A 21,622-nucleotide genomic window follows, 5' to 3' on the forward strand; every position below is an offset into this window, starting at 1 on the left:
CTCTGGCCCTGCCCTGCCCAGACTCACGTGCAGACTGGGGTGGTAGGTGAGGAGCCCGTTGTCACAGAGAGTCACGTACTTCTTCTTCCACTCCTTGTTCAGGGATTTGCCACTCCGCTTCAGCAGGATGCCCTGAGGACAGAGGCTGGATCAGAGACGGGTGCCAGCCCCATACATGACAGGCCCCGAGAGGTCCCAGTGACGCTAGGTAACACCTCCATCCCCTGTCCTCCACAGCCACTCTGCTCATCTAGAAGGGACTGAAGCCGACGGTCGGATGGGCTCTTCCACAGAGCTCGGCCCTCCCTGACCGTCCTCTAGCAACCTGGAGCTCCCCCCACCCTGGGCCGTGCAGCCAGGTCAGCACCAGGAGCCCGGGGTTTGGGTGGTCTCCGGGCAGTGACACTCCTGCCCGTAGGTCTCCAGGGGTGGGTGACCAGGGCCAAAATCCCTTAACCACCCCCAGGATGCCTCAGACTTCCCAGGGCAGGCAGTGCAGAGTCCCAGAGCTCAGCAACCCAATCCCCGTGCGTGTGAGACACTCAGCCTGGAGGTGAGAGGACCAGAGGGACGCACATGCACTCCTTGAGAGCAAGGCCGTTCGTGTGTTTTGTTCACGGACACATGCTCGGCACTGTGCCAATGCTTGGGAGACAGCAAACCCTCAGCCAGTGTCTGGTGGTGGGGCGCAGGGGGAGAAGCCAGTCGACCGCGGCCATCAGAGATGCTGAAAGGGGAGCGGGCCACAGTGAGAAGGCTACAGGGCAGGGCAGACCCAAGGATGGCCTTGGCCTTCCTCTAAGGACATCCCTGAAGACACCCTCGCCCACCTCTGGCTCTCCCCCCGAAATGACAGACAGCATGGGAGAATGGCTGAGGACAGGATGGGGTCGGGGAGAGGACAAAGTGCCACTCAGATCCCAGTGGCAGCTCAAGACCGGCATCACCCCTGGAAGCCCCCTACCAACACAGGAGGGTGAGAAGAGGCAGCTTTCCCTCTAGGCCCCCAGACACAGCTCCCCCAGGAGAGCCACCCAGGTAGGGGCTGGAGCAGGGAGGAGTCAGGGTTGGCAGAGGCCAGGAGAGAGCAGGCAAGGCCCCGGAGGCCACCCCAGCGACCACCAAAAGGGACCTGACGACTTGAACCCTGACCTAAAGCCACAAAGTCGTGGCTTTGGGGTGGCTTCTCTTCGAGGAATGGAGGGCCCTGCCCGAAGACAAGGAGAACAGAGATTAAGAGATTTGAGGGTGAGGAAACAGCACTGGCTAAGGTCCTGTGGCCCAAGGGTGCAGGTTCTCCATGTTCTTCCGAAGAGAAGGCTTGGTCCTCAGGGGAGGAGTTGAGCCAAGCAGGCAACCGGGACCTCCTGCCTCATCTGCCCCGTAGGGTCCGAGATGGAGCCAAGAGTCTCCCACCTTAAGACAGATGTTTCACATCCTCGCTACCATGCCCCCCTTTCTCCATCTCGCTCTTCCTGCTGCCCCCAAGTGACAGATACTGTTGTCACACAACAGGTGACACGAGGTGCAGTCACACGAGATCGAGTTGGGAGTCCCAGGCCGCCCGAGGACAAACCCTGAGACCCGGTCCCTATCAGCGTAAGAGATTCTATCCTCACGAGGAGCAACTCAAGACAAGTGGAACTGATGGGAACGTCACTAGACTGTGTGGCTGGAACAGTCCAGAAAGCAGTTGGACCCCTGCCTGTAGTTTGTGAAGGAGCCTCGGTGATCTGCTTCTGGGCAGGAACGAAGCAAGAATACAGCTGCTCCCTCTGCCCTGACTGCAGACAACACCCCTCAGGACCAAGGGTCAGATTCTGGAGAAGGTGGCCCACAGGCTCACACTGAGCCATTGGGAAGGGCTGGGCGGAGGCTGCCGGGTCGCTCACCTGAGGCTCATCAACCCCTCCTGCACACCCCTTGGCCTTCGGAGGGGATTCTTCTGTTCTCAAACCCTTCCCACCTGAGCACTGCCCTCCTGGGTCCAGTCCCAGCTCTGGTCATGGCAAAGGGGAGCCAGGCTCTGCTCCCGCTTCTGCCACCAACTAGCCTTCAACATCAAACAAGTGGCTTTAGCCGCCTGGGGCTCAGTTTCTTTTCTTTTCTTTTCTTTAAAGATTTTATTTATTTATTCATGAGAGTACAGAGAGAGAGAGAGGGGCAGAGACACAGGCAGAGGGAGAAGCAGGCTCCATGCAGGGAGCCTGATGTGGGACTCGATCCCGGGACTCCAGGATCACGCCCTGGGCCAAAGGCAGGCGCCAAACCGCTGAGCCACCCAGGGATCCCCCTGGGCCTCAGTTTCTTGGCAGGTAGGGAGTGCGGCCTCCCACAGGGGAACAGGGAGATCAGGAGTCAGAATGCGGAGGGGGCCGCCTAGCAGGGAGGCCCTTTCCTAGCCAGCACTCTGGCCCCTCCTTCACCTGGGCCTGATCCCGAGGAAGCAGGGAGCTGAGTGAGCACAGTCAGCAAGGGTGTGGGAGGACTGCAGGCATGGAAGGACGAAGCCAGCGAAGCGAGCAAAGCTGGCCAGCTGGCCAGGGACTCGACCTGCTGCCCACTCGCGCCCCCCAGCCTGCCTCACCTGCCTCTCACCTGCCAGCCCCCGCCCAACACAGAAGGAGTGTTAAAGCAGAAGGAGTGTTAAAGGCCGGGCAGGCTAGAGGCCTGCCTACCTGGGAGGTGGGCACCTCCCGTTCATTCTCACATCCTTGCCTTCCAAGGAGGGAGACGATCTACAGGGGTTCCTGCTCCCCTCCCTGGCCGGCCGGCTGCGCACGGCGGAGCAGGAAGCAATCTGGGGCGGAATGGGAGCGGTGCGGAGGCGACAGCCCCCAGAGGACCCGTTCCGCCGCCGCCTCCCTCCCAGCTCCGCCAGCCGGCTTAATTGCGGAGTCCGGATTGATTGGGAATGCAAATGGCAACTGAAATGCAATCTCCACTCCCAGCAGGAGTGGGGGGGAGGGGGAAGGAATGGGATGGGGAGCCTGGGACATGAGAGCGGGAAGGGGGCCACACTGGCCCCGGGCAGCTGGAGGCTGGGGGAGGCACCACAGGGCCCCGGAAAGCAGAGCGTGGCTAGCCCCCACCTCCACGCACGCACACCCTGATTGCCCTGCGTGATCCTGTGGTAGCACTAGAGCTCGCCCAGGTTACTGCCTGGCAGGCTCTGCTCCGACAGAGGGTCCCTGAGGTTTGGAGGCCTATACCAGACATGCGACCTAGCTGACCCCTGGCTGGACTGGAGCCCCAGATGCAAGTTCACAGCCCATCCTACAGCTCTCCCTCCCTTCCACGTAGGGGATTCGGGGAACCAGACACACCAGCCTGCACCCTGAACAGGAAGGAGGCATTTAGGGCTACGCTAATCTCAAAGTAAGGGGCCTGGAGCAAGGGTTCTTTTATTTCTTAAATGTTTATGTGGTTGCATCAGGCTCAGAAAGCACCTGCCCCCAAAGCAGAGTGACAGGCCTCTGTGAGACACATGCATGTGGCCTGGTGAGAGGCCCCCAAGGAGCCCCTGGTTTGCACAGTCCCAGAGAATGCAATTTCACCATCAACAGGTTTGTGGGGTTGGATTCTGCACCCAGACCCACATCACAGACAGGCAAGGAGACACCACTGCCACTTCCATCCCAGCTGCTTCCCCTGGCTTCCCCGGAGGAGATCCGGCTAGAGCTGTCTCTGCCAGGCATCCTGTAATGACATTCCAGGGGAGGGCAGAAGCAGACACAGGCCACAGAGCAACATACAGGGCCCCCACCCGCACTCTGGGCCCCGACACCCTTTCGGGGCTCTCCATTCTGAGTGGACCTTCGCCATGGGGTCAGAATCCCACTCTGACGTAGTTATTCTCCCAACCTGCCCACAGGCCCCAGAAGACCCAGCCTGGAAGGCCAAACCTTCACCACAGGGCTCCGGCCTGGTCAAGCTCCGGCGGCCCAGCCACCCAGTCTCCTCTTCAATCAAAACCTGACAGACAACACAGATCCTACAGACATGGCATGTCTAAACACCGGCTCCCAAGAAGGTCTGAGCCAAGCCCAGTCCTGACCGCCAAGCCACCGCCCCATCCTTATGAGCACGGCAGCCAGCAGGTGTTTGCCTGGGCTCCAGAGACACCTCCTGGCTCTGTCCCCCCCAGTCCCCCCCAGCTTGGCAGCTCTACAACCCTGCCCAGCACACCACCACCTCCGCACAAGGACGCCCCGCAGCGCCCGAGGTCTTTTTCAGGCACCGGGACCCACTCGGGGGTCTGAGAAGATCCAGGCTTCTGGAGGCCCAGCCCTGCCAGGCAATGACCCGGAGAGGAGGTGCCCAGGAGGGGACAGCTCCACTCAGCTGTTCTTTCCCAGGGAACAGAGGCTCCTGTGGAGAAGACTGCACCAGTGACCCTGGCAGGAGCAGCCCTGACCATCCCCTCTGGGCACTCTCTGTGAGTTCCTTTTCTGGGACCGGCCCAAGTGGGCAGGGCCACCCAACTCCTGGGGCTCCACGGGAGGCTGAGGATGGCAGGTGGCTCTCTGCTGCCCCCTGGTGGCAGCGAGGAGGCCCCAGCACAGCCACGGAGGGGCTGCTCCAGCAAGGGGCTACTGTCTTCAGCAGGAAGACCTCTCTGCAGTTAAAATGCCCGGCAATGGCGGGGCGTGGGACGGGGATGGGGGGGGGGGGGGCTGGCCTCTCAGGCCACCCCCCAGAGGTGCGGCCTGGGCCTCAGCCCTCATTCCCACTCCTCTGGCCACAGGGGAATAGGGGCACTGACCTGTTTGATGGGGATGGCCCGACCGCTCCCGATACTGTCCACCTTGCAGTCAGCGGCTTTCTTGTCTCTGTCCAGGTCGGCACCCTTTCGAGACTGCAAGAGAAAAGAAGAGGCGTGTTAAAAGGGCCCAGGGCCCAAGGGGGACGGTTGCCCACCTGGACTCCCCTGCCCTCCCCTCCTCCCTCCTCCTGAGCAGACCCTAGCGCTGGGGCAGGGCCGGGGCGGCGGGACCGGGAAGAACTGAGACCACGAGTATTCCAACGGGTTTATTCTTACACACGGCACCATACAGAGCAGCACGGGGCACTGAGCCAGGCCCGCCCCTTACAAAAGAGCAAGGACACGGAATCCCAAGGGCGCGAGGAGCGCACAGCCCAGGGGGCTGGGGCATAAGAGAAGGGAAGGGGCGAGGAGAGGTGGACGGTGGGGCCGAGGGATGGCGGGGAGCACAGGGCATGATAACCGGGGAGAGCGAAGTCCAGAAGTAAGCGGGCAGCGGCCCGTCTGCCGTACAGACACCACACGGCACGTTGCACCGAGCACGGTCGGCGAGGCCCGAGGGGCACAGTGGATGGAGAGAGAGAGGAGAGAGGCCAGAAGAGGCCCTGCGCCCCTGCCAGGCTCCTGGGGCAGAGCCCGCCCCAGCGCGGATCCTAGGAAATGGGGAGGCCAAGAAGGGGAAAGGCAAGCGCGCGGCGGTGGCTGTGGCATCCGGGCGGAGCAGGAACAGCAGAAGTCCATGCAGGAAGGAGCAGAGGAGGGGAGGGGCAGGAAAGCTCCCCCCAGGAGCAGCTGGGCCAGGGCGGGCGCTCGGACGCCCCCGCCCCTCTGGGCCTCGTTGCGCTGGCCTGGCGCCGGGCGTGGGGCCGAGCTCCCTTCTTCTCCATGCAGCGAGCCTGGCGCAGTGCGTCCAGCCGGGCCTGGTCCCCGGGGCAGCCCCCAGCCGCGGGCTCCAGCGTTCCTAGCCTTCCCTGGGGGTGGGGGTTAGTTACAAAGGTTCCTGTGGGTCTCTGGAGTGGGGAGCACGGCGGCCGCTTCTCATCTGAGAGCAGTCCCAGGGCCCGGCCCGCCTCCGGCCCCGCACAGGGGAGAATGTCCAGAGGTGCTGTGTGTCACCACCTGGTCTTCTAATTTGGAAGGAGTTGGAAAGGCCTTTTTGTTGATGAAAAGTTGGAAACAGTGGCACATATCTGCAAATATCGAAAGAATAAAGATTTTGGCAAGTTATACTTAAGCCCCGCACGAGTTGGTCAGCACTGGTGAGGGCAGAGACCCAGGTGCCTGGGGAGAGGCAGCAGCGGGATGAAGAGGAGGAGGACGAGGAGGAGGCGGTGGCGGCAGAGGCCGCTGGGCAGTCCAGCTCATCGGGGAATGTTCGCCACTGGGCGGCCGGGGCCCCCATCCCTTCCTGTTCTCCCAGGCTGCCAGGAGCCAAGGACACAGGACTACAAGTGCAGGTGGGGGCGCACAGGCAGGGGAGGAGGAAGAACCAGGTCACAGGCCACTGCCCACAGCTCCACCATCGGCACCTGCCCGAGGCCTCTCCCGGGTGCCACAGCCTCTGCCCCTTCAGCCCAGGGAGGAGGAAGGTGGATGGGACTGCTGCCACCAGGTCCCCGGACCAAAAAGCTGGTTGGGGGGAGTGGGGTACAGCCTGCCCCGGCCAGGCTGCTGAGCCAAGAGACACCCCCCCCCCCGCAACCACCAGAGGATCCCTGGGAGCCCAGAGGGGCAGTCCCCCAGAATGGGAACCAGGGCAAGACTGGCAACAAAATGAGCACATGAAGTCACGGAGGAGACTGGGGACATCGGTGGCCACATCCAGAGGGTGGGTCACAAGGACACCAGCCCCATGCAGGCGTGGCTCTGCCAGGGAGAGGGATGAGGGCAAGGAGGTGGCCTGGACAGCGGTGATGAGAGGGGGAGGTCCCGAGATGCACTCCTAGAGACGGGCGTGTCTCGAGGCCTCCTCGTGGACAATGGCGCAAGTGAGGTCACCATGGAAACAACGAAAAGAAAAAATAAGGGGGCCACAGTGAGGATGGAGAGAGAGGAAGGGCCCGGGGAAGGAGGGGGAGGCTGTGCCGTGCGCACGACAAGGATGACAGGTGGAGGCAGCACAGCGGAGCAGGCAGCAGGAGCACAGGGCAGGGAGCACGAACGGCTGCGGCGAGGAGGCCGGGAGCCGGGCATGGATGGCGGACAGAGGGCAGCAGGCCTAGCAGCAGAAGATGTGGGAGGTTCAGAATGGTGCTGAGGGAGTGGGTGACCAGAGCGGGGGGTCGGAGAGCAGGTGCCGGGACGCGGACGGCGGTCACTGCAAACACAGGCACCCAGGGGCTCTGCAGCCGCCGCCTCAGCGGGCATGGGCACAGGCAGGCAGCCCGGGGCTGAGTGTGTCTCGGTGAGCACAAACAGAAACAAGAGGCATCAGGGCTAGGCAGGGTCAGGGCTGGGGGAGTGCAATGCACGGCAGCAGCTGTCAGCAGCGGGGGGGGGGGGGGGTCAGCACGAATGAGTAGGGGGTGCGTGGCAGGCACGGGGTGGACGGAAGTGGGTGGGCCGGGCAGCAGTGTGCTGGGCAGGCAGAGGCGAGAATGAATGAACAAGGCCTAGGGGCGCTGGCTCTGTCTGGGCGAGGCTCCTGAGAGCCAGGCAGGGCCTGCTGGGCCAGCTGGACACAGGACCGGGCCGAGAGCCGAGCCCTGATGCTCAGAAAGAGGCGCGCGGACTGATGCACAAGTACCGAGTGATCTCCTGAGAATCCACACGGGCGGCTCGCCCACCTGCATCTGACCCAAGACTCCCAGGACAGCCCAGCCGAGTCCCAGATGGAAGGTGAGAGTGTGGGGAGGTCCCTGTGCCTCGGATGTGGGGTATGGACAGGCAGCAGACGGGAAGGGGGGGGCACCTAAGAGCCGCGGGGCCAGGCCCCCAGCAGCAGAAGGCACGTAGGGTCCCTGAGTGAGGTCTGTGAGCAGGGCAGAGGACCAGCCTGTCCGGGGCCCGAGGCATAGACTAGGAGCAGGGGACGAGACCCAGGGAAAGATGTCTAAGCCCCTGGGGGACCCGGTGAGCCGTGGGTGGGAAGTGTCAGGCCATGGAAAAAGAGTGGGATGCAGACAAGGAAGCCGAACCCCAGTCCTAGCTCTACCAGAGAACCCTTCCTGTAGCCTTGGGGGCCTTGCTCCACAACCGTGGATGCGAGGGCTTCAGGGGAGTTAGAGCAGATGTGGCCAAAAATCCTTCAAGGCGCCCAAGAGGCCAGCCCTACAGGTCAGGGAGACGAGGGAATGTACGCATGTACGCAGCAGAGGCGGGAGGGTCTATGTGCATATGCTGAGGGCGGCCCCCTGTGCACTCAGAGGAACCGTCTAGAAGAGTCTGGGTGTGCGTGAGGGCACCGGTGAGGAGCCTGCAGAAGCTGTGTGTGTCTGTGCGGGCGGCATCTTCCTGACTCGGGCTGCCCGTGGCCCAGTGTCTGTGGCTCTCGCCTGCTCCCTCCTGGCTGCGGGGCTGGGGGCCGGGCCCTGCCTGGCCAGTACGGGCAGCCGGGCAGGTGGGAGGGCAGGGCGCAGGGCACATACCGTGAAGATGTTGGAGCGCCGCTTGGACTGCTTGCGGACAGGTGTGGGGGTGGAGGAGGCCGCCACGGTCTCGATGCGCAGCTCCCGCTGGCTGACGCTGGGGGTGGAGGGGACTGAGGAGGAGTAGTCGCTGAAGGCGCTGCTGCCGCCATTCGTGGCCTAAGGACAGAGAGGGCTGCTGAGGGCTGCTCTGGAGCGGGGCGCAGGGGCAGGCGGCAGGCGGGGGCCGGGGACTTGGCCTGGGGCTCACGGGGCAGTAGAGGAGGGAAGGCAGCACGGCCTGGAGGCCAGCAGGATCTAGCCAGCGCCGTGCTGGGCAGCCCCACTTGGGCCCTAGTAGGGGTGTTCTGTGCCCGCCAGTGAGCTGATCGGAGGCACCGCTAGTGGGTCAGAGGAAGGGACAGGGGCTGACATTGAAGAAACTGTGGAGCCCTGCCTCACAGGTGGGTCTGGCACGAGGTGGCGGGTCACTGTGGATGAACCCCCGGGTCAGTGACCTAGGCTGAAGATGCAGGAGGCCTGGGTGGGGCACAGGGCACAGGGGAGGCTGAGGTCGTCCTCTGGATGGTGTGTGTGATGGGGGCGGGGTTCCAGGAGGGCCAAGACAGAGAGCAGAACAGAGTGAAGACTGCTATGGCAGGAAGCCGCAGGCAAGGGGCAGAGGTTGGAAAGGAAGAAAGACGGGAAGAGAGACGGAAGGGATCACGGATGGAGGAAGCAAAGGGCAGCGGCTGCTTCAGGACTCAGGGAAACACATACAGCACACACAACAAGCCTGCCCCTCACTGCCTGGAAGGTGCTCACTAAGCAGAGAACACGTCCTGCCCTGAGAGCCCCGTCAAATCCTCACCTGCACAAGAAGAGCAAAATGCCCAAACCACTGCCCCCTTGACAGTCAGAGCCATCTGGCACAGGGCCTGCACACAGAGCCAGGAAGTCTGTGCCCCGCAATCTGCGGGCTGCGGTGCGATGGCTCTGAGCTAACAAGACAGACCTAGGGTTCTTCCTCTTTCCCCTGTGAGGCTGCTCCCCGGGAACCCCCCCCCCCAGCTGTCTCTAAAGCACTAAAGAAGGGGCCTCTGGAAAAAGCAACCGGGCTGTCGCCAGAAAGCTGGCAGGATAGGGCGGGACTTCAAGACAAGAGCCCTTGGCCGGAGCGGAGGCTCGGCTCGACCACTCAGGGCAGTGCATCTGCGACAACCCAGGGCTTTCTGCAGAGCAGGGCACGGACTGGGGAAAGAGTCCCACAGAAAGTACTGGCCCAAATGCCAAGGACCAAAAACCAATCAGCAGTAAATGGGAAATGGGCAGCCATCCCAGTGATTACTACAGGATGAACCCCAGCAGGACCTGGCTCAGGACACCCCTGAGACCCCACACGGCATGAAGGCCACTGCCCCGCCCCCCCCCGTGGGGCCTGCAGGTGAGAAGCGAGCAGGCCTGAGAGAACCCTTCAGTGCCTCCCGAGTGTGGTTCCACGGGGACAGTCCCCAGGGGAGCTCCAAGTTCCGAGAACACAGACCCAGCAAGCCTTTGGGCTGCCTCAGCTGCAGTAGCTGCAGGGCAGAAGGAGTGGCCGCAGGGACGGGGACTGGCAGGGAGGTGGTCACGATGGGCACAGATGAGGCCAGGCCAGTCGTGCAGGCAACAGGGAACTCAAGCCAGCACTTTCAAACCAGTCACAAGGCGGGAGAGCGGACAGGGTGGGGACACACAGGCAGGCAGGCAGACAGACAGGACACGAGTGGGAGGCGGGGAGGCTGGCCGCACCTGGTTGATGTGCACGGCCGGGATGGAGGCGGCGGACACGGCCGAGTGGCTGGGGGAGTTGGGCAGTGACTTGCAGGGCCCGATGGCCAGCTGCTGTTTCTTCCGCAGAGCCACTACCTTCTGGGCCACTGCAGGGGACAGCAGAGTCAGTTAGCCCCCTGGGGAGAAGAGAGCCGCCCTCCGGGGTGCACGGCCCATGGGCTACAGAGCCTCTGGACCCCGCCGTGGGGGGCCTGCCCGCCCCACGCCCGAGTTACCGTCCTGGAAGACACGCTCCACGTTGAGCCCGTAGGTCGCGCACGTCTCGTAGTAGGTGCAGCGCTTCAAGTCCGTGGAGAGCTTGCGGGCTCTGCTGTCATCGATCACTCGGGGGTTCGCAGCACTGATGGCGTCTATGGGAGGCGGGAGGGCGGGAGTTTATTCAGCCTGCGGGGAAGTGGTGCCGCCGCTGACCTCCAACCACGGACCAGGGCAGAAGGAAGCACTGGGTCTGCAGGTGCGTGGGCGACGCAGAGCTCGAGCCACCAAGGTCCAGGCCTCGCTCCAGCTCAGAGCAGCAGTGAGCCCGCCCCTACCCCCCCACCCGCCGTTTATTCACCACAGAAGACGTGGATGTGGTCATTACTGACAGGAGGGAGGCTTTAACGGGGGGGGGGGGGATCCAGGGCGGACAAACCGACAGATGGACAGACCAACAGACGGACGCAGCAAGGAGGTGGTGCCCCCCACTGGGGCTCCTCAGCCCCAAGAAGGGAGAGCAGGAGAAGGGAGAGCACGGGGCTGTCTCCCTGCACCCCTCCCCCCCCACATCCCCCACCCCCGCATCGGTCCCCCTGCACCCCGCTCACCCTGCGTGCCCACCAACACCATGGGCACCTCGCTGGCGTTCCGGAAGCTGCAGAGCCGCAGGAAGTAGTTGTATACCGTCTGGAAGCTGATTTCATCCTCCAGGCTGAACACGAACACCACCGCGTCCACCCAGGCGGCAAACTACGGGGACCGGGCAGGGTTAACACCCTCACTCGTTCGCAGGCAAGCTCCACACCCCTCCGCGCACACACAACTTTGCCAGGCATCAGCCAGATCCTTGGGGAAAGGGGGTGCCAGGGGCCGGGACGGGGGCAGGAGCATCACCTGGAGCTCAGGGGGGCCTCCTTCATCTCGGATCAGCAGCAGGTAACTCTGGCCATCCACCACAATCTCCTTCTTAAACCGACCCCCTAGGACAGAGCGCACAATCAGGCCCCAAGCTGGGACAGACCACAGACGAGGCCGGGCAGTTCTGGAATGCATGGCTACCAACAGAGACAGAAGGACTTGGGAGGACAGGGGGCTCCAGCTCCCCTTCACAGACCACAGCACGGGGATCAAGGGGGGGCAGAGTGGCCAGTGAGCCCATGGTGCTCACCTTCGGGGGACTCCTCCTGGACATAGGTCCCTGTCAGATAGCGGTGCACCAGAGCCGACTTCCCGCTAGACAGGTTGCCCACAATGCCCTGTGGGAGAGGAGGGGTGAGAGTAGTGGTCAGGCGCAAGAGGAAAGAGAAAGGTGACAGGAAGGAGGGCCAGAGCTAAGGACCAGACAGGAAGGCTGAACAGAAGCGAGGGGCCTCGGAGAGAGGCCAAGACCAGAGAGGCAGGGGGAAACGAGGCCTGGGCCTGCGGCTCTGGCCCACACCCGCCCAGCCCCAGGACTGCCTGGGGCTCCCCCAGGTCACACTCACCACTTTAAGCTCTGGAACCGAGCGGCTCAGCGTCCACTCCTGGCTGTTCACAAAGGAGTCTGCAGGAGAGAAGGCCACCCATCAGGATCGAGGTGGCACTTGCACACACGTGTACACACACCTGTGCTGTCCGCCACCAGCTGTCTCCTATGCTGCCCCTTCCTCAGCCAAGGCCAGAAAACAGCGCAGTCCCGATGGGACCCCAACCCTCACACCTAACTCCCTAGAGAGCTGCAGGAAAATTCTTCCTGAGACAACTGGAACGATGATAGTCCTCAGGGAGAGGACTCTGAGAGCCGTGGGCCCAGTTCTCCCGGGCTGGCCCTGTGACCCTCCTCCTCTTACTGCTCCAGTGAGCTAAGTAGTTCCCACCAGGGCCAGACCCCAGGCCCAGGTGAGAGGCCTCTCCTGTAGCTCTCAGCTCACCGGAGCGGGGCTGGGCACCTGGCAGCTAGGCAAGGGGAACAGCCTCCTACAGCGAGTAGGAACAGCTCGCTCTCACAGGGTGGGGCCACCCACCACATTCCTAGGCGGGGTGAAGAGGGAGGAGCCCTCACCTGCCCTTGTTCTGAGAGGTGCAGCTTGAATAGGGAGCTATCTATCCTGCCCAACTGGCCCTCCTCCCCAAGCTCCTCCTTGATGGGAGGCCACCACTCTTTCTTTCCCTGGAGAGAGCTGGAGGGCCGTGTCCTGGGCTGCTGGCAGGGCCCTGGGGAAGGGAAGCCTCCGGAGCCGCCTCCACCCCTATGGCCAGACCCACTTTCTTTATTCTTTGCATTGTAATGGGCATCGTCCAGCCCGCCCCAGGGGGTCCTGGCCTGGACCAGCCTCTGCTTGCTTCCCCTCCCCAGGCAGGCTCAAAGAGTAGCTACCACCATGGATGGATCCGATCGGGTCCACAAGCAGTCCCTCTGCAGAGGCAGCTACAGGTGAGGGCTCGAGCCCCACCTGGAAGCTAGAAACGCCAGCGCTCTCGGCCCCTCCGGGCCTCCTCCCTCCCCGGGGCCTCAATGCTGCGCGGCCAGAAGTGAGGAAGGGGCCCTTCCCTCCTGGTCTCAGCTTCCATCCTGCCAAGGGCCAGCGGCAGCGCGGGGTGGCGGGCGGCCCAGACCGGAGGGACCTGCAAGTCCGCCTCCGCCACAGCCACCTCCTGGGGCCCGACGGCAAGCCAGGGCGGCCCGCGGCCGGTCTCACTTGGTGCCCCAGCACACCCACCTCTCCCACGCAGGGCCGGTCTGTTTCCACACCCGCTCTCAACAAGGGGCTCCCACCACAGAGCACCCCGGGCCGGGCTCTCCCTTACCGCCCGGCGCGCCCAGGAGCCCGGGGGCCGCGGCGGCCCGGCGGCTCCACAGCGGCTGTGCGGGCGCGGGCGCGGGCGCGGGCGCGGGCGCGGGCTCCCTCCGGCGGAAGCGGCTGGTGAGCAGTCTCCAGAGGCCGGCGGCGGTGCGGGGCCGGCCGGGCTCGGGCGCGGCGCGCGGGGCCTCGGCGCCCAGCAGCAGGTCGCGGCGGCTGGGGAAGGCGCCCAGGGAGCTGGCGTCGCCGTCGCTGCGGGTGCGCGCCCGGGGCAGCAGCCCGGACTCGGCGCGCCGGACCTCCTGGCCGCGGCGCAGGCGGAAGCTGAAGCTCTTCCTCAGCGCGGACAGGCCGCGCCGGGGGCCGGGGGTGCCGCGCGCGCCGCCGCCTCCTCCGCCGCCGCCTCCGCCGCCGCCGCCTCCGCCGCCGCCGCCGCCGCGCAGCACCTGCCAGCGCTGGCTGCTCCACAGCGAGGCGCCCCGCAGGAAGCCCGCGCTCCCCGCCCGGCCCAGCCCCGCGCCCGCGCCCGCGCCCTCGGCCGCCGCCAGCTCCAGGCGGTTCACCTCCAGGAACGTCATGCTGGTGGGCCGCGGGCGCGGCGCCTGGGCCCCCCGGGAGCGGCTGCGCCGGGCCGGCGCGGGGCTGGGCGCGGGGCTGGGCGCGGGGCTGGGCGCGGGGCTGGGCGCGGCCGAGCCGGGGAGCCCCGAGGGCGCGGGCCCGGCGGCCGGCGGGGGGCCGTCGGCGAGGCCGCGGCGGCCGAGGCGCGGGCGCAGGAGGCCGAGCAGCAGGCTGCGGGCGCCGGAGGGCGGGGGCCCCGGGCCGCCCGCGCAGACGCTCCGAGGCCGCGCCGGCAGTTCGCGCGCTGCGCTCAGGGCGGCCTGCAGGGCGGCGGCGGCGCGGGCGGCCGGGGCGCCGCGCAGGTCCAGCGAGTCGCAGGCGCTGAGGGCGCGGCGGCAGGCGGCGGGCCGCTCCCGGCTGCAGCTGTCCCCCGGCGGCCAGCCCCGCTCCATGCTCAGGGCCCGCGGGCGAGGGCCAGGCCCATGGCGAGGGGCGCGCGGCTGGGCCCAGGGCCGGGGCCCTGGCCGGGGCGCACGGACCTCCGGCCTCTGGGCACCTGGTGTCGGCCGGGCCCACGGAGTCCCTCAACGCTTCCACCTCTTCCACCTCGCAGCAGCCGGCAAGCCCAGACCTGGAGAGGCCGGGAGCCGGCCCAGCAAGGAGAGGCGGCAAGCCTGGCCTGGAACACCCCGGAACGGCGGCGGCGGCGGCGGCGGCGGCGGCCTGGGAGTCAGCCTGCTGGGGCAGCCCCCGGAGCCCTCAGAAAACAGGAAATTCCAGCCCAGGGCTCCTCCTCGCATGGGGCAAGTAGGTGAGGAGCTGTCATTACCAGCAGTACCAGCAGGCCAAATAAATAACAGTCCTCAGCACACCACACGCTGGGCCAGCATCACAAAGAGCTTCAGTTAGGAGTCAGGGGGCAAGTCATGCACCTTCTCTGGCTTTCAGGCTCCTTGTCTGTGAAATGGGGACCCGGAGCGAGGTCATCCTTAGTTCTCGGCTGAGACACTCTGAGGTTGGCAAACTCTAGGATCAGGTTGCTGGATACTACAGGCAGCTCTTCCGTTAATGGCCGAGGTGATCATCTCCTTTGGAGATTATAAAATTGTCTGGATTCAGTTAAGTGTCCTGCCTAAGGGCAGCAGAGAGTCAAAAGGTAATCTTCAGTCCTGGGCCACATGGTTCTGGATGAGTGACTCGCTTCTGAGTCCCTGGGTCTCATCTCCTGTTCAGAGGCTGTCCAGAGGGTGGCTGGCCGAGGTGAAGGGTTGTGCGCTCAGTGCTGGCTGGAGCCTGATGCTCACTCTCCCCAAGCACGGATGCCTGTACATGAGTGTGGGCCACACTAGGGACTTGTGAAGTCTCCTGAAGTGCAGGGCTCACCCCAGGATGGGGGCAGGAGGCAGTAGCTGCCCTGCTGTGCTTTCTACTGCATTTTAAACATCAGTCCTCTTCCCAGAGGAAGAGATGAGCTAGTTTGCCATAATCCGTAAGACCACAAGCAGATTGAGAAACCAGTTTGGGTAGTGGCAAGGATGGGGCGGACAGGGGGTGCTGCATGTGTTTTAAAGAAATAATACTCCCAAACTTCCTCCACCCCCAGTCCATTCCAACTCCCCATGTCCCTCTGGTGTCAAAATTCCAGGTTCTGCTTAGAAGCAAAGTACAAGATAAAAGTAGCACATTCCTGAGGGGGCTGGGGTGGGGGAATGCCTGAGAAGGCATCCTAGGTGCTCCTGAGAAGAGCCCAGCACTGGACACTCTCAAGTCCTGGGCTGGATCTCCCAGGCCTGGAAAGCCCCGGGGGTGGTTTCAGGGTTTCATGGGACTACTCATTAGCAGTGATAGGATGGCTTCTTCCCCTCCAGGATGCATATTCCCCACATAATAGATGGTTCCACAAAAGGACCTTTCCCAGGATCCTTCAGACATGGGGAGGACACAACCCTGGGATCCTGACTCCTCTACATTTAAGTGTCCCACACTCCCATTTCCCTATCTACGTATCTGTCTGCCATACACGTAGGAGTGACCCCTCCCCAAGCTAATGAGGCTGCTCATTACAGACCTACCCCCCAAGCCAAGGAACCTGCAAGCACAGGACAGTAGTTCTGTCCTGACACTGGGGAGGGACAGGCTGCATTAGAACTCTGCTATCTCAGTGGGAAAGGAGCAGGACAGCACTCGGGGGGCAAAGGCCCCAGATACACACATACGTGCTGCAGGAAGGCAGGCAGCAGTGCCTTGTCCCAGACATAAGAACATCTTATGTTCTGAGAGAATGCGGAGGCTCCTGGTGGCTCCCCCTGCACCTAGAGAATCTCCTCCCAGGCAAAATGCTCAGCCAGGGTCAGCTCCCAAACCTGCAACGGTGTCCTCTTCCTCCCCTGGCTGCCTCCTGCCTCTCCCTCCTTCCCAGAAGCCCGTCCTGACCCAGAGAAGCCAGACAGAGGAGGACACCTGCCAACACATAAATATCCTGGGGCCCGTCCAGCTGGTCGAGGCTCTCAGGAAGAACAGGGCAGGCACATCCTTCTTTCCCTCAATGGCATCAGCCCCGGTCAAGACGAAGTCTCCGTGTTGTGCCTGACAAGATTCTGCTCCAAGGAGATGAGGCAGTCACAGCTCCACTCAACAAGGCCCGAAGGCAGTTAGGACCATCCTAAAAAGCTCTCAAGCTGGGATCCTATCAACAGTACAGAAATTCCATATAAGGCTAAGCCCTCAGCTGAGATGTCGGTCCCCCAAGGTCATCAGAAACACCAGGCTATGGGACACCTGGGTGGCACAGTGGTTGAACATCTGCCTTCAGCTCAGGTCCTGATCCCAGGGTCTTGGGATCGGGCTCCCCACAGGTAGCCTGCTTCTCCCTCTGCCTATGTCTCTACTTCTGTCTCGTGAAAAAATAAAATCTTTAAAAATTAATTAATTAAAAAAGAAAAAGAAACACCATGCTAGCTCTGTTGCTGAAGGGCGAGAAGACTCCATGGCAATTTCGGGGGGGATTTGGGGAGGCAGTTTCCCAGCATCTCGGTGTGCACTCTGTAGGGAGGACGGATACACATTTCCCTGGAAGCAGAGAGTAGAGAAAATGAGCTGGGAAATCGGAAAGAGCCGACTCTAGAGGGAGAAGGGGTCCATGGTGGGGTGGGCTGGCCCCACCACCTGGACTGGCCTGGGGGCCCCGGGAGGACCCCACGAACCCCGGCTAGCTGGCAGGGTGCAGGAAAGACCACGTGAAGGTGCAGCGTGGGAGGCCCAGCACAGAACCAAACTCTGCTTGCGAGCAAACGGTGGCCTCCAGCCCCAGAATCCCACATGACCTCGTACCTGGTCTCCGCTCAAATATTTGCTGGGGGTGCCCCACTGATAAGTGCTGGGGCGCGGCCGGCTGGAGCCCCACGCCCCGCCCAGAGCCAGGACGGAAGCCAGAGGGCACGCCTAGTGGCTCCTTCGATGCTCCTGGGACTCCCAGAGCCACACCGGCCGCCAGGCTGTTCCTGCCCACAAGGTGGCAGCAAAACATCTTCCTGCGGCCAGGGCGCCGCGAGGAGGGGAGGAAGGCGGGAGCTGGCGGGGAGCAAGGTGGCAGGACAGCGGCCTAGCCCGGGAGCCCCAGCGGGAGCCCCAGCGCAGGCAAGGCGGGCAGCCAGGGCCACACCCAGGCCCGCTCTCCAGCTCTGTGCACAGGCCTCCGGTGGGGGACAGGGAGTCCGCGGAGGGGGTGGTGGAGACTCTTGGCTGTCCCCCCCAGCACCCCGGGCCCCAGCTCGCCCCCTCCTCAACAATTCACTGTTACCACAGGACACAGACCTCTCTCCACCCAGACCCACGGACCCACGGCAGCTGTGCCCGGAACATTCCTCACTCCCAGGGGCTTTCCTAGTGTGTTCACTGCTCCCCCACTAGAGCTCAGCATACTGGAGACGGTGCCGGTGCTGCGGACGAATGCACGGTTGCGAACGAATGCACGGTGGCACACGTGCCTGCAGAGCATGAACTGCAGACCCAGGCTTCTGTTCCCCCAGCGGGGAGGAAGGCCGACTGACAAGACAGCAGCCCTGGCTGGGACAGCCCGCTAAGGAGATGACTCACAGGCAAAATCATCTGCAAAGACCCCCAGTGGAGAGGCGTGCGGTGCTCTGGGGTTGAAAGAGTTGGGTTCAAATTAAGCCTCTGGGCCCTACCAGCTGCGTGTCCATCCACAGCCGCCCTCACCGGGTTCCCAGATTTTAGCCTGTAAACCAGAAATAACCCCACCTTGCCTCCTGAAGTTGCTATGAAGACCAGTGCTGGGACTGCGGGGGCCCCAACACGGTGCCCAGCGCCAAGCAGGGGATCAGTAAAAGAAGCCATTGCTGCTGGCTGAGAGAGAGAGCGAGAGGAGACAGTCCTGCGGGATGTGAAAACTACTGAAACCAGCTTTCTTCAAGTCAGAAACTTAGTGGGACATGCCAGCGTCACACATCAGCTGGAGCCAAGCCACTGTCCACAGAGGCAGACCTCTAACATCCCCGGGGCCCTTCTGGATCATGTCTTTATCTGCTGAAGGCTGTTCTGGGCTGAACTGTGCCCCCCACCATTCATACTTTGAGGTCCTGACCCCCAGCACTTTAGAGCGTGACCCTGTTTGGAAGTAGGGCGCCTGCAAATGGCAGAGATGCAAATGGCAGAGATGAGGTCACGCCAGGGTAGGGTGGGGGCCCCTCCTCCCCTAGGACTGCTGTCCTTACAGAAAGGGGCAATCTGGACAGAGAGACGGTGACGGAGAGGGAGCACAATGTAGAGTGCTCAAGGGGACCCGAGGAGGGAGGCCCGCCCACTCCTGCAGTTCCAACCTGTGGCCTCCAGACCTGGAGAGGCTGTGTTGCGGGAGCCCAGGAAGCGTCCAAGACCTGCAGGAGCAAGGGGGGGTGGGAGAACTGCAGCCCATCTCCCAAGGTCAGGGTCCCAGAGAGCTCCCCATGGAGAAGCGGGGAGGACCAAAGGGGCAAGTGGGGGTGGGTGTGCAGACGGAGGAAAGCAAGTAAGTCCACCTGACCAGCCTCCTGACCAGTTCTCCCTTGCCACATCCCAAAACCCGAAGATGGACCCGGCCAGACACTGCTCCCTGCTCGGACCAACAGCCAGGACCACAGGCCCTGCACACACTGTGCTGTGGCAAGAAGAATCTGCTGCTTTTCAGTCATCGTGTGCGCACCATGTCCCAGACACTCCACCCCGCGACCCTGCAGAGCAGCAGCATGCCACTTCCCACACTGCCTTGCTCCAGCTGGGGATTCCAGACTCAGAATGGAGCACAGGGCACACTCCCTAATGGCTCCTTGCCTTTCTTTTTTTTTTTTTTTTCAAAAGGTTTTTTTTATTTTATTTTTTTATTCATAGAGACACAGCTAAAGAGAGAGGCAGAGACACAGGCAGAGGGAAAAGCAGGCACCATGCAGGGAGCCCAATGTGGGACTCGATCCCAGGTCTCCAGGATCACGACCTGGGCCGCAGGCGGCGCTAAACCGCTGCGCCACTGGGGCTGCCCACTCCTTGCCTTTCCATCCCCATTTTGACATGTGTCCCGCATTTCATATGTCTTTAAAAGTGTTCTCTTCCTTCAAAACTGAACCACAGTCCCACAAAGTCCCACAAGCTAAAAATTTGTTTCTTCCAGTCCCGTGGCTCCCAAAGGCCTTCCATTTATGAGATCTTCCTTATCAGTATTGCCACTTGTCTGCTCTCACCTTATTTTCACAAGAGTAAGATATTCCTAATCAGAGAAAGATTCCAGGGACACCTGGGTGGCTCAGCAGTTGAGCATCTGCCTTCGGCTCAGGTTGTGATCTGTGGGACTCGATCCCCGGGGATCGAGTCCCACATTGGGCTCCCTACAGGGAGCCTGCTTCTCCTGCTTCCTATGTCTCTGCCTCTGTGTGTCTCTCATGAATAAATAAAATCTTCTAGAAAGACGAAAGGAAAGGAAAGGGAAAGGGAAAGGAAAGGAAAGATAGATACATTGATTGATTCCAGGGGCACCTGGGTGGCTCAGCTAGTTAAGCATCTGACTCTTGGTTTCAGCTCAGGTCATGAGTTCAGGGTCATGGGATTGAGACTTACAGTGAGCCTCCACGTCCGGCTCTGTGCACAGAGGGGTGTCTGCTTCAAGATTCTTTCCCTCTGCCCCTCCCCCATTCATAAATAAATCCTTAAGAAAAATAAAGGGAAGATTCCATAAAGTATAACAATTGAACTAATTCTGCTCCAAGATGGTGGAGCTACAGAAAGCCAAGTGCCACCAGGTGGCACCCCACCTGAGAGGCCATGTACACAGGTGGAAGTGCAGGGTCCCAAGGGAAGGGGGCAGTGCACACGAAAGGGGTAAAATAAAAAGACCTGGGTAGTTTGAGAGTCCAGGGACAGAAGTTTAAAAGCATCTGAATTCCCTTGACGGGTTTTGAAAGTGGAGCAGGTGCCTTCCCGGGGGGTGGGGCCAGACCTGAGGCCCAAGGCTCCACCCCATTCCCACAGCTATACCTGCCCACTGCCTTGGGGCTGAGGGTTCCACATGGACTCAGCACCTAAGAACCCCAAGGCCTCTCCAGCAGGGCCCAGACCCCAGGCCGCCCCCTCTCACCCTGCCAGCTCAGCAGCTGTGGTCAGAATGCTCAGCTCCTGCCCACTGCCATCACGAAGTCTGGGGGCTCTCACATCTTAGGGTCCCCCTCAGCATCCCCAGTTCCTCTTGCCTTTGCTGTAGAAGCTGGTATCTAATCTGCTCTCATTTCACCAGGGCCTCTGGGCACATACAGGCTAGCTCTGAGGACAGCAAAGCCACCTTTTGTGCCCCATACACCCAAGGCAGCAGCCACATGGGACGCCGCTGGTCACCTGGTAATAAGAGCCACTTATTCTTATTATCATAAGAACTCAATAAGCCACACTGAGCACGTGACACACACTGACCCATTTAACTCTGACAATAACTCCCTGAGAAAAGCAGGTAATTTTCCCCAACATACAGATGCGAAATCCGAGGCACTGATGCCAAACAGCCTGAGGTCACTAAGGTCACTAGCTAATAAGTGGCTGAAGCTGGCATTCAATCCCAGGCCCACGGGCTGGCTCCGAGCCCTTGGGCCTCCCTGGCCTGGCGAGATCTCCACGGACACAGGGCCGACCTGGGCCCCAGAGCTCGTCCTGCAGGGAGCCCCTGCCTGTCTTCCCCTCTGGGTAGGCACCTCAGTGAGGACCAGCCCTGCCCTTCCCAGCCAGGGCCGTCCTCCCAAAAAGACCCCCTCCCAGCTTCCTTGTTCCCTACCTTCCAAACAAACCCCTGCCCAGTCCTACTGACTCAGTAAGAGAGGCTGACCCAGGTTCTGTGGCCACCCCTCCCAGGGACGTCTGTGTAGGTAGACACAGTGTAGATACTTCCAAAGGAGAAAGCCATCTCAAGTGGTTACTGCTGACAGACAAAAGAGGCTATTTGGGGCTGATGAGCCCTCGGCAGGCCTCACTTTCATGCCATGTAGACAGAGCCACAAAGAGGCCGTTCAGGGAGCAGAGGAGTCCATGGAACACCCTCCTGAGCTGAAGGTGCTTTCCTTCCGGGGGGTGGGGGGGGGCACGAGCTTTCTGAGCTTCCCTGCAGGGTCTCCACAGCCCACACCTGGTGGTAGTGCCCAAACACTGTGCCAGCCCGCACATGGAAGGGACAGAGGGCCACTCCGTGTACCCTCCTTACACCCCCTCAGTGCCCACAATGTTCCCTGGAGCCTGAGACCTCAGCTATCCAAGCCCCCCACCTACCACAGCCAAGCTGAGCCCACAGTGTAGGGCCTGGCAGCCTGGGAAAGCTCCTCAGCTACAAAAGTCTGCATGAGGGGGGATGAACCAGGAGAGGATACACTGTCAAAGGGGGAGGCCAGAAGGAATAT

At 62.3% G+C, this 21,622-nt stretch overlaps 1 protein-coding gene across 10 annotated transcripts in view; it reads right to left on the bottom strand.

Moving 5' to 3' along the window:
• Window positions 1–21,622, bottom strand: part of AGAP3 (ArfGAP with GTPase domain, ankyrin repeat and PH domain 3) — a 56,674-nt gene that overhangs the window by 16,042 nt on the left and 19,010 nt on the right. For 2 of the 10 annotated variants that reach the window (XM_055334888.1, XM_055334886.1), the window contains exons 1-10: window positions 13,150–13,765; window positions 11,847–11,905; window positions 11,531–11,618; window positions 11,257–11,342; window positions 10,971–11,112; window positions 10,380–10,514; window positions 10,123–10,250; window positions 8,353–8,511; window positions 4,766–4,858; window positions 28–132 (exon numbers count right to left, since the gene is read on the bottom strand). In XM_055334888.1, the coding sequence (XP_055190863.1) occupies window positions 28–132; window positions 4,766–4,858; window positions 8,353–8,511; window positions 10,123–10,250; window positions 10,380–10,514; window positions 10,971–11,112; window positions 11,257–11,342; window positions 11,531–11,618; window positions 11,847–11,905; window positions 13,150–13,720 (1,566 nt within the window). In that variant the 5' untranslated portion in view covers window positions 13,721–13,765. The other 8 variants (XM_055334889.1, XM_055334887.1, XM_055334891.1 and 5 more) reach the window with 7 other exon arrangements.

The sequence above is a fragment of the Nyctereutes procyonoides genome, unplaced genomic scaffold (assembly GCF_905146905.1).
Source record: "Nyctereutes procyonoides isolate TBG_1078 unplaced genomic scaffold, NYPRO_anot_genome, whole genome shotgun sequence".
Classification (NCBI taxonomy): domain Eukaryota; kingdom Metazoa; phylum Chordata; class Mammalia; order Carnivora; family Canidae; genus Nyctereutes; species Nyctereutes procyonoides.